The 16,514-nt window shown below is 46.5% G+C and overlaps 1 protein-coding gene across 1 annotated transcript in view; it reads left to right on the top strand.

The window, feature by feature from the left end:
* The first annotated feature begins 9,637 nt into the window (after positions 1–9,637).
* The window catches only part of LOC117042608 (zinc finger protein 208-like), a 39,033-nt gene continuing 32,156 nt past the window's right edge, over positions 9,638–16,514 (top strand). Inside the window, exon 1 of the mRNA XM_033142146.1 lies at positions 9,638–10,218. Coding sequence (XP_032998037.1) covers positions 9,638–10,218 — 581 coding nt within the window. The remainder of the gene's footprint in view (positions 10,219–16,514) is intronic.

The raw sequence follows: 16,514 nt of genomic DNA, 5'->3' as shown, positions 1-16,514 counted from the left end.
TTTTTAAAGGCAGCCAGGGAGAAGGGACAAACCGGAGCATCTTCCCCTTCTCGCCAGGTGTCTTTTAAAAAAGTGGGGGGGGAGCACAGACAAATTAACTGCTGTAATAAGAAACCACTCAAATCAAAAATTAAAACAAGAATGGAAATGCTATGATGACTACATGGTAAAACACTGCTCAAAAAAAGACATGCTGTTAGGCTTAGATTAAAACGTGAAGTGGGTGCTAGAAGGAGCTAATGGAGAAAGAAAACATAAATAACAGAAATAATAGAAATTGGGGGAGATTACGGATTGCAAAGAATAATGTGGCTTTAATTACTGGAAGGAAATTGAGTTGAGACGGAGGGAAGGGAGACAGAGAGAGAAAAGAACAACTAGGAGTGATGGGAGATTTAGTAAGAGAAGAAAAAATGGGAAATGGTGGTGGGATTGATAAACTGTGTACTGTACTGTATAATGTATATTAATGAACTGTAATAAAATTAAAAATAAATAAAAATTCACAGCAACCCTAAAAAGGTCAACAAAATCTGGCCCTCTTTGAAAAAAGTTTGGACACCGCTGCCCTAGGGGAACCTTCTATGCTGAGGTGAGGCATCCCTGGCCCTCCAGGTGTGGTTGGACACAAAGTGCCACCTGCCCAAGCAAGGATGGCATATGGCCAGGGATGATGGGAGTCTTATCTGGTGGGACACACTTTCCCCTTCTACCCCCCTCCTCTGAAACGCTGAATATCTTTATTTATTTTCCTCCTTCTTCCGTGATCTCCAACATCTTCCTGACGCAGTCCAACCAACTGCACACATTCCCAAATCACCCTGCCCCACTGACTTCCCCAGGCTGCTGTCTTGTGTCTTGGACACTGGCAATGGGGCAGCACCTTCCCCTGGATGAGAGGATAGAGGGTTAAATCAGGGCTGGCCAAATGACACTCACCTCAGTCCCCTCCTTGCCCCTCTCTGCATCCGCTGCCTCAGTCTCCCTCACGGTGGAGCAGGCCCATGAGAACAGCCTTCTCTCTGCCCCCAAAACACAGGAAAGAGGACACAGAAGACCTTGGAATGATAATGATAATAGGTTGTAAGTCACTTTGGCTGCCCTGGGCAAGAGGAAAAAACTAATAGGTTCAATAAATAACAATAACAACAATTGTGAAATTGAAACAATAATCATGCAGGCTCTTGAGGGGGGGAACACGGGAACCCACCCATTTCCATAGCAATCTTCCCAATCCCTTAAATCCCACAGATTCAAGAGATCTGATATAGTGGCAATAATGGAAACCAGGTGGAATGGAGAGAAGGAGTTGGGCGCAGGTATCTCTGGGCAGGAACCCTTTCGATGCTTCTCCACAGAAACACAGGCATGTGGGTGAGACTGTAGCTGCCTCAAAGGGCGGAAATAATGGAGTGGGCTCCCTCCCTTTCCTCTTTCCCCCCAATGCTTGGACTCCCTATAACAGCCCCCAGCATAATAATAATAATAATAATAATAATAATAATAATAATATAATTTTATTTATACCCCGCCCTTCCCAGCCAGAGAACCGGGCTCAGGGCGGCTAACATCAATTAAAATCACAACAAAAAACATAAAAACGATCAATTTAAAATAACAGATTAAAATACAAATTTTAAAATTCAATTAAAACTGCAGGTCTCAATTTCAAAATAACCCACCAATAAAAGATGAAGCATAAATATTAAACAGAAACCAACCCAAAGGCCAGGTGGAACAGCTCCGTCTTGCAGGCCCTGCGGAAAGATGGCAAATCCCGCAGGGCCCTGGTCTCCCGTGATAGGCTGTTCCACCAAGTCGGGGCCAATATTGAGAAGGCCCTGGCCCTAGTTGAGGCCAACCTAACGTCTTTGTTGCTCGGGACCTCCAAAAGATTATCACTGAGGACCTTAAGGTCCTACATGGGACATACCAGGAGAGGCGGTCCCTTAAATACGAGGGTCCCAAACCGCATAGGGCTTTAAAGGTCAAAACCAGCACCTTAAACCTGATCCTGTACTCCACTGGGAGCCAGTGCAGCTGGTAAAGCACTGGATGAATGTGGGTCCCGCGGCAAAGGACCGGTAAGGAGCCTCGCCGCGGCATTCTGCATCTGATGCAGGAGCTGATCTGGGGATTATGGGAGGGCAAGGACTGAGCTTCAAGGCAGGAGAGGGTGGCTGGATCGGGCCTCCTGTTCAGGGATCTGTCCCTGGTCCACTTGAAGTCATGGCAGATTCCTGGGCAGGAGGGAGAAGTCAAGGCAGGCAGCCCCCAAGATGGCTTCCCTTTCTCCCCCAGGGATGCTTCCCTCCCTCCCTCCGCCCCCCCACCTTCCTCTGCCCTCACACCCCGAGTTTCCCCTATGCCCCCCCTGGCCGGCTCACCCTTCCTGCCAAATCTCTCCCCATGGCGCCCCCCTCTCCCTCCTGAAGAGCAGGGAGGGGGGAGAGGAGGGAGACGGGGGGGGTCTCTATCCAGCCTCATCTCGCCCCCTTTAACCCTTCCATGGCCTCCCTCTCTCTACACAAAAGGGAACCAGGGATTCCTGCCATGGGGAACCCGGGACTGGGAAACTGGGGCCTGGGTTCAAGTCTCCGTCCTCCCACAGAAGGAGGGGGAGGGGGGAGCACTCCCCTACTTCCTTTCACCCCCCCCGCCCCAAATCCTCCCCTCCCTTCCCAGCTTCCCTGCAGATTCAGGGGGAAGAAAAGCGCATCCTTCTCTCCGACCGACCCCCCAATATATATAGATATATTTTGCACCTCTTTGTCTTCCTCGTCCTCCTCCTCTGTAGACCTTCTCCTCTTCCGGGATTATGGATGGAGGCCCCTCCCCCTCCAACCCTCTTCCTGCCTCTCTAGGAAGCGGAGCTCACTGACCCAGCGGGAGGAATGAGTGACGCCTCCCTCCTCCTCCCAAACCAGCTCCGTTATCCTGTCTCTTTCCTGAGAAGGTCGCGGGTTCGATCCCCGGAGGCGGCAGGGAAAGAGACGACCCCTCTCCCCAAAAAAGTCCTCTGGGGCACGAATGTTACATTCCCCCCCCTTCATCTCTTTTATTCTTTTCTGGTGTTACAGGGCTTTTTATCAGGATTGGGGGGTTACTCCTCGCCCCAGGATCCTGCAATGCAGCTCAGGCAGTGGCACCAGTTGGGCTTCTGCTTCCCAGGCGAACACAGGCAGGTCTGGCTCCCCTCGTGACGGATCCCCCCATTTTCCCCAGCGGGGAGACCGAGAGAGAGACGTGGCCTTTTGGGGGTGTCCTCTCCATCCTGGGCTCTGGCAGGGGGGGGATGTGTGGAGGGTCTGCCTTGGCTTCTCCCTCCTGGAGAGGAATCTGCTCCTCCTCCGAGTTCTTCCTGAAAAGGGGAGACCACTTCCCCCAGCCCCCTATGTCCCTCCCAGGCCAGACACAGGACTCTCCCTTGTGCCCATCCACCCTCGGTCCCACCTGGGAGGCTCCCCTCTCTCGGGCTTCCCGTTTCAGCTCCTTTTCCCACTGCATGGTTGATCAATGATGGTGATGTTCATGTACAACAACCCAGAAATAGGGGTGAAGGATGCTATAGAGATGCATTCAGGGTTGATATATAGAGGAAAGGTAAAGGTCACGAAATTAGAAGACGCCTGCTTCTTGGGAGAAAAGCAATGACAAACCTAGACAGCATCTTCAAAAGCAAAGACATCACCTTGCCGACAAAGGTCCGTATAGTTAAAGCTATCATTTTCCCAGTAGTAATATATGGAAGTGAGAGCTGGACCATAAAGAAGGCTGATCGCCAAAGAATTGATGCTTTTGAATTATGGTGCTGGAGGAGACTCTTGAGAGTCCCATGGACTGCAAGAAGATCAAACCTATCCATTCTCAAGGAAATCGGCCCTGAGTGCTCACTAGAAGGACAGATCCTGAAGTTGAGGCTCCAGTACTTTGGCCACCTCATGAGAAGAGAAGAATCCCTAGAAAAGACCCTGATGTTGGGAAAGATGGAGGGCACAAGGAGAAGGGGACGGCAGAGGGTGAGATGGTTGGACAGTGTTCTCGAAGCGACTGGCAGGAGTTTGGCCAAACTGCGGGAGGCAGTGGAGGATAGGCGTGCCTGGCCTGCTCTGGTCCATGGGGTCACGAAGAGTCGGACACGACGGAACGACTGAACAACAACAACAATCTTATTTCACATTAAAAATTCTATTACCTAATTCTTATCTCCTATCTTAATGCTATCTAATTATTAACTGTAACCTTATATGTCCTCTGATTCCATTCTCAAGCAACAATCTTTACGTGGTGATTCAAATAGTCTCTAAATTTCTTCCAATCCTCCTGCACCCGCTTCTTCCCTCTGGTCTCGTCCATGCTCTGGTCCATGGGTCACGAAGAGGCGGACACGACTGAACAACAATAAGAAAGCTGCCCAGCTACATTGATAGCATTTTATATTATTATTATTATTATTATTATTATTATTATTATTATTATTATTATTATTATTATTATTATTATTTCCACTTACCAGCTGCTGAGGGCGTCCCTGCAAAGTGGCCTGGCGTCCTGCCCAGTTCCCGGTTTCAGCTGCCGGCAGGGAAGGAGACGCCCCTCCCTGGGTGAAGCTGGCCCAGCTTGGCAACTCTCGCCCGCCTCCCACCCTCATTCCCACAGGGCTGCTCTTAGATCATAGCTCTATGGGCACACGCCTTCGGAAAGGAACCCGAAGCACGTCGGAAATTCCCGAGCCGAAGGGGGGGGGAAGGAGCCCCTCCCTCGGAGATCCGCCAGGCTGTGAATAGAGGGAAGCGGAGGGAGAGAGAGAGAGAGAGAGGAGAAGAAAGAGGTAAAGATGCAGGGGGGGGGGGAGAGAAAGGGGGCAGAGACACACACCCCCCAACAACACAACAACAGCAACTCACTTCCTGCAGAGGCCCCGATCCAGGCAATCTAGAGAGAGGAGGGAGTCCATGGAAGGGTTTAAAGGGGGCGAGAGAGAGGCCTGGATTGGGACCCCCCCCCCGTCTCCCTCCTCTCCCCCCCTCGCTGCTCTTCTGGAGGGAGAGGGGGGCGCCATGGGGAGAGATTGGGCAAGAAGGGGGACAAAGGGGAAACTCGGGGGTGGGGGGCAGAGGAAGGTGGGGGGCGGAGGGAGGGAGGGAAGCACCCCTGGAGGTGCAATTTTAATTGTTGTTATTGTTATTTATTTATTTATTTATTTATTCAATCTATTAAGCCCTGTTAAGGAGGCTTTTAATATTTAATAGATTATGTATTTTAATGCTGTGTTGGAAGCCGCCTAGAGTGTCTGGGAAACCCAGCCAGATGGGCGGGGTATAAATAATAAATTATTATTATTATTATCATTATTAATCTCTTTCTCTTGCACAGGGCAGCCCAAAGTGACTTACAACCTATTTTTATTGTTCTTGTTGTTATGTTCCACGGTGACACTCCAAGGTCTTCTTTGTCCTGTTTCCTGTGTTTTGGGGGCAGAGAGAAGGCTGTTCTCAGGGCCTGGTCCACCGTGAGGGAGACTGAGGCAGCGGATGCAGAGAGGGGCAAGGAGGGGACTGAGCTGAGCGCCATTTGGCCAGCCCTGATTTAACCCTCTGTCCTCTCATCCAGGAGAAGGTGCTGCCCCATTGCCAGTGTCCAAGACACAAGACAGCAGCCTCCGGAAGTCAGTGGGGCAGGAATGTGTGCAGTTGGTTGGACTGCGTCAGGAAGATCTTGGCGATCATGGAGGAAGGAGGAAATGAAATACAGATATTCAGCGTTTTCAGAGGAGGGGGGTAGAAGGGGAAAGGGTGTCCCACCAGATAAGACTCCCACCATCCCTGGCAATATGCCGTCCTTGCTTGGGCAGGTGGTACTTTGAGTCCGGCCACACCTGGAGGGCCAGAGATGCCTCAACTCAGCATAGAAGGTTCCTCTAGGGCTCAGTGTTACTTGGGAGTTGGTGGACCTGGATCTTAAGGGTTCTTGAAACTCTAACAGTATAAATCCAAGGTGTCTACACTCAGCAGCGTAGAAACCCCTGCCGGCACCTGGGGGAAAGCTTTTTAAGGAAATTGTTCACCCCCCAAAGTTGCTTGCTTAGGAACGTACAGTAGGTCCGCCAAACTGCAGCACCAGAGCGTCCCCTCCCCTCGCCCTGCCTTCCTCCGCTGCTCCCCACACAAAAGGTGTGTCTGGATGAAATCCCAAAGTATTTTGGCTCCTGTTCCAAAGAGGTCCAGTTGACATTCCAGAAGAAAGTGTGGCTAAGAGTTTAATACACAATTGTGGCTGACAAAAACAGCCAGGGAATATGAAACTGATTTGAAGATTGGTTTCTTCTTTACACTACGATGGAAAATTTACTGGTTTCACTTCTTTTCTTCACCTTTAATATTTGCTTTTTTCAATGTCACACGTATTTTTATATTGTGATCTTCAGATGAAGAGAAATATTTGTTGTTCAGTCGTGTCCGACTCTTCGTGACCCCATGGACCAGAGCACGCCAGGCACGCCTATCCTTCACTGCCTCCCGCAGCTTGGCCAAACCCATGCCAGTCGCTTCGAGAACACTGTCCAACCATCTCATCCTCTGTCGCCCCCTTCTCCTTGTGCCCTCCATCTTTCCCAACATCAGGGTCTTTTCTAGGGAGTCTTCTCTTCTCATGAGGTGGCCAAAGTACTGGAGCCATAACTTCAGGATCTGCCCTTCCAGTGAGCACTCAGGGCTGATTTCTTTAAGGATGGATAAGATTGATCTTTTTGCAGTCCATGGGACTCTCAAGAGTCTCCTCCAGCACCATAATTCAAAAGCATCAATTCTTCGGCGATCAGTCTTCTTTATGGTCCAGCTCCCACTTCCATACATTACTACTGGGAAAACCATAGCTTTCACTATACAGAACTTTGTCGGCAAGGTGATGTCTTTGTTTTTTAAGATGCTGTCTAGGTTTGTCTTTGCTTTCCTCCCAAGAAGCAGCCGTCTTCTAATTTCGTGACTGCTGTCACCATCTGCAGTGACCATGGAGCCCAAGAAAGTAAAATCTCTCACTGCCTCCATTTCTTCCCCTTCTATTTGCCAGGAGGTGATGGGACCAGGGGCCATGATCTTAGTTTTTTTGATGTTGAGCTTCAGACCATATTTTGCGCTCTCCTCTTTCACCCTCATTAAAAGGTTCTTTAATTCCTCCTCACTTTCTGCCATCAAGGTTGTGTCATCAGCATATCTGAGGTTGTTGATATTTCTTCCGGCAATCTTAAGAGAAATATACAAATTTAATCAATAATTTCCAGTAGGAGCGAAAGAGGAAGAACAGTGAGAGAGGCTTGGACTGGGAATCTCCACTGAGATAGGTCACTTTCGGGAGGCAGGTGCGAGACCTGGTGGCATATAATTATTATCAGTAGTAATTGGGGTGGGAGTTTGAATCTGGCCTTCCCAGCAGTCAGGCTCCAGCTGCTTTCCTTCTGCATCTCAGGCTCTCTCCATTCAATAATGCAAAACTGAGAGATGGAGGTCCAACCCAAAGAATATTCTCCTACCTGAACACTCCTTCAGCTGACGACAAGCACAGAGCCTTGTCACTAGTCTTATATATGAGTCTCCCAAAATGGTCAGTATGGACCCCCTGAGGCAAAAGGGACAGTGCAGGTGGTTAATAAACATCTAGAGGTTGAAGGGGATGAAATGTGGTCCAAAGGGTGGAGGAGTATAGTGCAGAGGATGTTCTGAGATAATGCTGCTTTATTAGCAATGATTATGAATTATGAAAGGCTGATGATGCATTACAATTATTTGACATTATTTCATTTGCATTTCCTAAAACTTGGAACATATGGAGGACAGGAGATAATGTGCGAGATGTAAGAGTAAGTGCTAATTGAAGTGTGTAATAATCCTTTCTTCTCTTCCTAGAAAACAAATAGAATTTTCTACCCCTTCGCCCTCCAAAGCAGACAATAGAGAAGGAACTCTGTGGGGCCATATTCAATAACAAAGAAATAGTTTAAATGCAAGGAGTGTGAAAAGAGAGAGAAGAAACAGTTTGAAAGTATGGAGTGTGGAAAGAGCTTCAGTGACAGAGGAACACTAAGAAAACATCAACGGACTCCCACAGGACAGAAACCATTTAAATGCATGGAGTGTGGAAAGAGTTTCACTTACAAAGGAACGCTAAGAAGACATCAACGGACTCACACAGGAGTGAAACCATTTAAATGCATGGAGTGTGGAAAGAGTTTCACTTACAAAGGAAATCTAAGAAGTCATCAACGGACCCACACTGGGGAGAGAAACCATTTAAATGTATGGAGTGCGGAAAGAGCTTCAGTCAGAGTGGCACCCTAAGAAGACATCAAGGGAATCACATGGGAGACAAACCATTTAGATGCATGGAGTGTGGAAAGAGATTCATTGATAGAGGAACTCTTAGAATACATCATCGAAGTCACACGGGGGGAAAACCACTTAAATGTATGGAGTGTGGGAAGAGCTTCATTTATAGTGCAGCACTAAGAAAACATCAATGGACTCACACAGGGGAGGAGCCATTTAAATGTATGGAGTGTGGAAAGAGCTTCACTCGGCGTGAAAACCTGTATTCACACCATCAAATTCACACTGGGGAGAAACCATTTAAATGCATGGACTGTGGAAAGAGTTTCTGTCACAGAGGAACACTTAGAAAACATAAATGGACTCACACAGGAGAGAAACCATTTAAATGTATCGAGTGTGGAAAGAGTTTCATTGAGAGTGGACACCTTAGAAACCATCAGTGGATTCACACAGGTGAGAAAGCATTTAAATGCATGGTGTGTGGAAAGAGCTTCAGCCACAATGGAACCCTTAGAATTCACCAACGGACTCACACAGGGGAAAAACCTTTTAAATGTATGGATTGTGGAAAGAGCTTCAGTCAGAGTGGAAGTCTTACAATTCATCAACGAACTCACACGGGGGAGAAACCATTTAAATGCATGGAATGTGGAAAGAGGTTCACTGATAGTGGAATCCTTAGAATTCATCAACGGACTCACATGGAGGAGAAACCATTTAAATGCATGGAGTGTGGAAAGAGCTTCAGTCAGAGTGGAAGTCTTAGAACACATCAACGGACTCACACAGGGGAGAAACCATTTAAATGTACAGAGTGTGGAAAGAGATTCATTAATAGTGGAAAACTTAGAAAACATCAAAGGACACACACAGGAGAGAAACCATTTAAATGCCTGGAGTGTGGGAAGAGCTTCAGTGACAGTGGAAAATGTAGAATTCATCAACGGACTCACACAGGGGAGAAACCATTTAAATGCATTGTGTGTGGAAAGAGCTTCAGTGACAGTGGAAAATATAGAATTCATCAACGGACTCACACGGGGGAGAAACCATTTAAATGCATGGTGTGTGGAAAGAGCTTCAGCCACAATGGAACCCTTAGAATTCACCAACAGACTCACACAGGGGAGAAATCGTTTAAATGCATGGAGTGTGGGAAGAGCTTCATTAACAGTGGAACACTTAGAAAACATGAACGGACTCACACAGGGGAGAAACCATTTAAATGCATGGAGTGTGGAAAGAGCTTCACTGATAGGGGACAACTTAGAATTCATCAACGGACTCACACAGGTGAGAAACCATTTAAATGCATGGTGTGTGGAAAGAGCTTTAGTCGGAGTGGACTCCTTAAAAACCATCATCATATTCACACAGGAGAGAAACCATTTAAATGTATGGAGTGTGGAAAGAGCTTCAGTCGGAGTGGACTCCTTAAAAACCATCATCATATTCACACAGGAGAGAAACCATTTAAATGTATGGAATGTGGAAATAGCTTCACTCACAGTGGAAATCTTAGAAATCATCAACGGACTCACACAGGGGAGAAACCATTTAAATGTATGGACTGTGGAAAGAGCTTCAGTTGGAGTGGAAACCTTACAAACCATCATCTGATTCACACAGGGGAGAAAACATTTAAATGTATGGAGTGTGGAAAGAGCTTCAGCCAGACTGGAAGCCTTAGAACACATCAACGGACTCACACAGGGGAGAAACCATTTAAATGTATGGAGTGTGGGAAGAGTTTCACTACTAGTGGAAGCCTTAGAAAACATCAACGGACTCACACGGGTGAGAAACCATTTCAATGCATTGAGTGTGGAAAGAGTTTCAGTGAGAGTGGAACACTAAGAAAACATCAGCGGACTCACACGGGAGAGAAACCATAGAAGTACTAGGGAAGTGGATAGAGGTTCAGTTGTAGTGGAAGTCTTACAACCATCAACAGACTCTGAGGGGTAAGAGCTGTTAGAGTGGATACTCTTGTTAGGGAAATGATCTGGGGAGGCTGCGAACTTCCCAGGACTCCAGAGCGTCTTTTGGGTTTCGCTCTGACTGGCAAACTCCATCAGACCAGAGCAGCCGGTAGTAAGTGACTCTCCTCTCCTGTGGGAAGGACACTAGTCTTGCTACATATTTAAGCAAGAAGAAAGACTCCTTTGTAGTGCTAAAGATACTTTATTACAGTCTTTATATACAGAGTTCCACATAGTCAGAAATGAAACTGACTTCCAACAATCAACACACAGAGGGAAAGATAAAACAGACTTCCTTTCTCACGCTTCTCAGACTCTCACATGATGTCCAAAATCATAGCAACACATGCTAGTACTGCTTGAGCAAAAATAAAACCCAACATCTCTACAGGTCATCAGTTTACTCAAAGAAGAGAAATGGTTTAACAGAAGGAATGTGGAATCTACTTTGGATATTGTAGAATTCTTTTCCGAAACATCTACCGACTTCCATAGGGGGGGAACCTTTTAGAGTGCAGAACCTGTTTCTCTCTGAGTTGACAGGAAATCAATCTTAAATGCATGCAGCCTATGTGAGCCTTTGTTGTTTGTATGTAAGATTGTCTAGTTATGTATTTAAAGTAACGAAGGTAACATTTCACAATAGTAAGCATAATGTTAATATTTAATGTACTGTTAGATAGGGAGGGGAGTGCGTGAGTCTGGAGTGTTGCTGCTGAGTGAGGATTTTTAAATAAATCTATTCTGGTCTGAAATGTTGAATACTTGGGGGAGGGGAGAAAACCTAAACCCAAATTTAATACTCTTAGTTCATCTGATGTTAATATTCTCTTAGATAGGTTCACCACTAAATTATTATCATATTGAGTAGATGCAGTGATGTGGGGCACGTCGTCCGGAAAAAGAACGATATGTCTGTCCAGATCTCACTCTGTGTTCTGTGTCCGCATCTGATCCACTAGTGCTGGTACTGAGTGAGGATGGACTGAGAGTGAGCTGCTTTTGGTGTTTGGTGGAGGGAGTTGGGAATGTTTGTATCTGGGGATGGAGCTGAGACTTGGGGGTGTTGCTTTCGAAGCAGAGTTAGATTAATATTGTAGCAACAGCAGCATAACTCCCACTTTTATATTTGCAATAATGGAAGCATGAAGACACAGAAAGACTGAAAGGACCTACTTATATGCCCAAGGTAATCTTGAAACACTCATCTATTCTTTGGATTGATAGATATATTGTGCATAGATATATTTGGTGGCAGAATAAATAAAAGGGGTATTTAGTGGCACATTGTGCATATATTATGCATAGATATATTTGGTGGCAGAATAAATAAAAGGGGTGTTTAGTGGCACAACCAGGAAAGGCTCTGTTCCCAGCTGCATGTCTTGCATGAGGAGGGAAGGGGGCACAGGGAAGAAGGGGCCGTTCCAGAGCATTTCAAAGCAATGTGCTGAGGGGGTGGCACATTGACACAGGTGTGTGTAGAATGCTGTCCCCAAAAGGACACAGGGGAAAAACAATATGGATGAGTATAATGTGGAAGGAGGTTCAGGCAGGTCCCCAACCGAGAGTGCTAAGGGTCAACTTCCTCCAAATCCAGCAGCTGCCCCAAGGCAGAAGCCACTCTGGGCCCTGAGGGTGGAAATCCTCCCTCCACCTTTGCAACTGGACACGCTCCTAGGAAGTCCTCCTGCCAGGAGACCACAATGTGTGTTATTGATGTATTTATCTTATTGTTATTGTTGCTGTTGCCATCATGGACTGGCTGGATGCTGAGGAGGGGGGAGACCCTTCTTTTCGCTCTCCTAAATCTTCCACCATTCTTACTTCATTGGATCCCATGAGTTCTAGTTTTATGAGGGGCTGGGGCTTTTCTCTCTCCTCTTTCTCCATCTCTTCATCTGAAAAAGTGTGCATGCACACGAAAGCTCACAGCAATGACAAACTTAGTTGGTCTCTAAGGTGCTACTGGAAGGAATTTTTTTATGTCCTCTGTGGGGCATTCCAAGAGAGACGGTCCCGTAGATACAAAGGCCCTAAGCCACAAATAAAGCTTTGAGGCAAGAATTTATACCTTCAGATAAAATGAAAAAAGAGTGGTGGTTCTTCATGCCAGCCCCAAACTAGACCCAAAGTAGATATTTAAGGAAAATGAGGGAAGCGTTCTTGGTTTGGAAGTGACATGGACAGGAAGGAAGAAAAGTCCTGTTGGTGGGATTATACACAGCAAATGAAAAGAAATCGGACGATTGGCTACAATACCATCAGATCAATGAAATGTTTAAAGCGGATCGTAAGAACCCAGGTTTTCAGTTAGAAAAATCCAGACTGGAGACGGAATTGTGAGGGGAACAATAAATGTATGAGGCATGGTTTTCTTTTACATTGCAATGTAGTCGAGGCAAAATTCCAAGTACGATTGGTACTTGGCCAATAAAATTATATTCTATTCTATTCTACTCTGTTGGGGCTTTTGGTTTTAACTGGAAAAGCCTCAAAACCAGTATAGCACTTGGAGTGGTGTCCAGCAACACTTCTGCTGTGTATCTTGCTTCTCCAGTGCTTTTGTAGCGTTTCTCAAATGTCTCCTGCGCAGCGGTATGTGTGCCTTGTGCCTCAGAGCCTGCCAGCAATAAATTCCACAGAGTCCAGCTTGTTTTTAAGCAAGCAAGCTTTAATTACAAGCATAAATTCAAAGACACTCCCGGACTGACAGGACACATCTTGCCCTTTCAAAAGTGAAAGCAGAACAGAAAATAAACTGCGTCACATAAATCACATAGGCTTCGCACACAGCAGAACCCGGATGTTGTGACACCATCCTCCCTGTGGGAGGGGTGAACTGTTGAGCTTATTTAACCCTGAAAGCTCCAAACCTCACATATTCTATTCCAGGCATGTCCAACAGGTAGATTGTGATCTACCGGTAGATCACTGGACGTCTGCGGTAGATCACTGGTAGATCATTGGCTCTCCCCAAAGAAACTGAACAACTGTAGTTCCCCTAAAAAAAGCTCAACATTTTACCTCCTCCCTGAAAAAACTCAACAACTTTGACCTGAACCCCAAAAACGGGAGTAGGTCACTGCCAGTTTTCAACTCTGTGAGTAGATTGCAGTCTCTTGGGAGTTGGCCACCCCTGTTCTATTCTATTCTATGAATTATTGGACAATGTGATGAAAATGTTGTATAGATGGTATTTAACTCCAGTAAAACTTGCCAAAATGTATCATACATCAGATAACAAATGCTGGAAATTTAAAGATAAGAGAGAAACCTTTTTCCATATGTGGTGGATGTGCCCCAAAATAAAGGACTTATGGGAAAAGATTTATAATGAAATGAAAAAGGTGGTAAAAGACACCTTCTTAAAGAAACCAGAGGCCTTTCTTTTGGGAATTATAGGGGAGGAAATCATCCCAAAAGAGAAGACTGACTTTTTGTATGCCACAACAGCAGCAAGAATATGAATTGCAAAGAACTGGAAGAATCAGGAGATACCGACGGTGGAAGAATGGCAGATGAAAATGATTGACTTTATGGAGCTGGCCGAGCTGACTGCGAGATCAAAGGGAAGAAGCGGTGCAGGTGTAACGGAAATTTAAATCCAAGTGTGAGACTACTCAGCCACCTGGCTCGTCGGGCCGATGCCCGCAGACTTTGAGGATTAAAGGGAGTCCAGCAGCCACAGAGCAAAGAAAAGCACAAAGTTTATTGTGCAATAAGGTTCCAGAAAAACTCAACACCCAAAACAGTGTGACATGCTGTTTTAAAACTTCCCACTACATCCCAAGATACACCTCGGAAAACATCACTACATCACTATCACATGGGCAAAACGTCAGAAGATAGGCAAAACAAAATAGGAAACAAAATAGAAAATTCTTTCCAGTAGCACCTTAGAGACCAACTGAGTTTGTTCTTGGTATGAGCTTTCGTGTGCATGCACACCTCTTCAGATACACTGAAACAGAAGTCACCAGATCCTTAAATATAGTGAGGGAGTGGGGAGGGGTATTACTCAGAAGGATGGTGGGAATGGGTGATCAGCTGATAGGTGTGGAAAACCTGTTGACGGCTCTTAACGGCTGCAATTAGTCTTGCAGGGAAAGGCAAGGGGTGAGATGGCTAAAGATAGCTTTGTTATGTATAATGAGATAAGAATCCAATGTCTTTGTTCAGACCAGGTTTCTCCATGGTTTTAAGTTTGGTGATTAGTTGCAATTCAGCCACTTCTCTTTCCAGTCTATTTCTGAAATTTCTTTGTATTAAGACAGCTACTTTGAGATCTTTTATAGAATGTCCTGGAAGTGTTCTCCTACTGGTTTCTCTGTCTTGTGATTCCTGATATCAGATTTATGTCCATTTAGATAGGCAGTAAGGGGAGGGCACATACATGATTAACATAGGGGTAAACAAGATTAACATAAGGTAATGATCCTGGGGAACATGTGAATAGGTGCAAAATGCTGGAGGGGACCATCTTGAGTATCCACCAGAGTGGGACAATAGAACAGCAATCAGCGAAGTCTGGCAAGTGGCAGAACCAGAGGAAGACATTTGTCTTTTGATTACTGAGGAATCTCCATGGATTGCCCATCGGGGTGCTTCCGAGTGGGTGCATATGTGTACGTGTCCTCACGCTTGAGAAATAACGGCGGGGTTTGGTTTACCTGAAAGCCCCTGCTTTCTGGAGCTGAATGACACTGGAACAGAGAAAATCCATGGAAGCATGGATTTCATATGAATTTATAAAGATTCCGAATCTTCTGTAATGGTGGGTAATTCATTAGCTGTCTAGACCTACTGGAAGTAACAAATTTGAGCGCCCGGTTGTCCAATGTAGCAAGCCTGATTGGATTATACAGATAAGAAGTTTCGATTCCATTGTTCAGCTGTCAACACCTTGTTAGGGGGATAAATGAAGCGTGCAAAGAGCTGTAGCTGAACGTTCCAAAAAGGCAATTCTCTCATTGGTTAAAATTCTCTTCATTGAAAAATATGGCTGGAGCGGTTCACTAAGAAAGTGGAGGCAAGAGGCTTCATACACGGAGCCTTTAGGGGACTGTTAAAGGGGAAATCTGTGTGCTGCTTGTGCAACAGGGTGATGGACTCAAGGAGGGGGTTGGGCAGTTTGTTACAGGGGGCACCCTTGAGGGCATTTGTCCGTTCCGATGGTTTTAATTGGAAGGAGCTCAGATTAGCGGGGCTCCCCCCTCCCTTCCTTTCCCTATCAGCAGGAAGACTGGAAAAAAAATTTAAAGTTATTTGAAATATATATATATTTAAATCCTAGGGAGGTAGTAGTAGGTTTTCGGTTGTAAATAAGGATAGTATGAATTGAATAAATGATTCGGGATTGAATCTTATATAAAGAAGTAATGAGTAATTAAAAATGATAAGATTTAGATGATCAATATATGAAACCGTTAAAAGAATTGTTGAAATGAAACCCAGAAAGGAGAGATCGGAGGAAGTCACCCTAAGATGTTTGAGAAACAATGTTAAGATTTATAAGAGATTTATGTTTTGTGATTGTCTGTATTTCTATTGTATGTTTTTTATCTTAATAAAATGAATAAAAATATTTATTAAAAAGAAAAGAAATCGGACAGGCAATGCAAGCAGGGGCGTTCTTAGCCCCTTGGCTGCCGGGGGTGGGAAGCCAAGAGGCACCCCTGGGGGTGGGGCATCGTGGTGCGTGCGTCATGGCGTCATGATGCACGCCCCGCCCGAGGGGTGCTGGGCGGCGGATTTGAGAGACTCCCGAAGCCTCTGCCCAGCGGCGACACCCCTTCGTGCCGCGGCTGCTCGTGCCTGCGTGAGCAGCCACTGCACGAAGGGGTGCTGGGCGGCGAATTCGGGAGTCTTTGCGGGCTGCAAAGACTCCCGAATCCGCTGCCCGGGCTCCCTAGGCAGAGCGCAAGTCGGGGCAGGGAGAGGGGCGGCCCAGCGAGGAGGGGTGTCCCTCCTCGCTGGCCCGCCCCTCTCCCTGCCCCGGCTCCGCAAGCCAGCCACCAGTGGAGCTCGGCCAAGAGGCAAGGGGCGGGCCAGCAAGGAGGGGGGGCACCCCACCTCGCTGGCCCGCCCCTTGCCTCCATGCCGAGCTGCGCCGCTGGAAGGGGGGGCTATTTTTGGCGCTGCTGGGGCGGAGCTGCAGGGGTGGCCAGTGAGGTGGGGGTGACACCCCTCCTTGTTGGCCGCCCCT

The sequence above is a fragment of the Lacerta agilis genome, chromosome 2 (assembly GCF_009819535.1).
Source record: "Lacerta agilis isolate rLacAgi1 chromosome 2, rLacAgi1.pri, whole genome shotgun sequence".
Lineage (NCBI taxonomy): Eukaryota > Metazoa > Chordata > Lepidosauria > Squamata > Lacertidae > Lacerta > Lacerta agilis.
This window is presented reverse-complemented; position numbering and strand designations above follow the sequence as displayed.